We start from the raw sequence: 990 nt of genomic DNA, 5'->3' as shown, positions 1-990 counted from the left end.
ATCTTTCCCTGTGCTATTCTTTTTTCTGCCTCTATTTTTCTTTTTTTTCTTTTTATAATATAAATAATATGTTTCCTGTATACAATTCAAATTTAAATTAAGCGAAAACATTACATACAAGTAGAGACATTACAAATTTCTTCTCACAATAATTATTTCACTATTTCTATTGATTTGATTTTCTTCATTTCTTATATCTAAATAAGGGTTTTTTGAGTTGTATTGTGAGATATTTATATTATAAAATAATATTAATCCAAGTTAAGATTAATACTAATTATAATATTTGAATTGAAAGTAATTTATTTATCCATATAATGGAGAAACCACACTTTCTAATTTACCCTTACTTTCATTGTATTTAGTGACAAATTGTTCAGGAATTGCAAGTTCTTTCCAGTCACCTTCTTCTTCTCCTGGAAAGAGTAAATTCATTTCACTTGATTTACTGCTATAAACCTCAACATTCTTTCCTTCTTTGGATGTGTAGATATTAACTTTATTTGATTGATCAAGAGAAATAGTTGGAACAATGCCTGTCATTTGTAATTTAATATCATCACAATTAACAATTTCTATGGATGAAATTACACCATTTACTAGAAAGATACATCCAACACAATTTTCAATAAAAATACTGTTGACTTTTTGTTCAACAATAATTCTGCTATTTTGAGAGCATCTAACTGAAACCTTGTTTTTAATACTTCCTTCTGATAATGTAATAGGATCAGCGCAATTTACATGATTTTCTACAAAATATGTATCCTTTTGTAATTCCACCTTTGGACTACCATTTGTAACTACTTGTCTTGCTGCTTTCATCTTTTCTTTTTTTAAATAAATTTGCGATTTTCAAAATAACTATTTTAAAGTAATTCAATTTACATATAAATATTAGTATATATATTAGTTAATATAATAATTTAGAAAATTATTATTTACTAATAATTTAAGAAATAATGAAATTATATAATTATATAATTTTAT

At 23.8% G+C, this 990-nt stretch overlaps 1 protein-coding gene across 1 annotated transcript; it reads right to left on the bottom strand.

The window, feature by feature from the left end:
* Nucleotides 1-306: 306 nt before the first annotated feature.
* Chro.50350 (LD24380p) lies at nucleotides 307-825 on the bottom strand. The annotated part of the gene is made up of 1 exon (XM_659805.1): nucleotides 307-825. One exon carries the CDS (start codon nucleotides 823-825, stop codon nucleotides 307-309), a length of 519 nt encoding a protein of 172 aa, XP_664897.1.
* Nucleotides 826-990: the final 165 nt, after the last annotated feature.

The sequence above is a fragment of the Cryptosporidium hominis genome (genome assembly GCF_000006425.1).
Source record: "Cryptosporidium hominis TU502 chromosome 5 CHRO015110, whole genome shotgun sequence".
Classification (NCBI taxonomy): Eukaryota; Apicomplexa; class Conoidasida; order Eucoccidiorida; family Cryptosporidiidae; genus Cryptosporidium; species Cryptosporidium hominis.
This window is presented reverse-complemented; position numbering and strand designations above follow the sequence as displayed.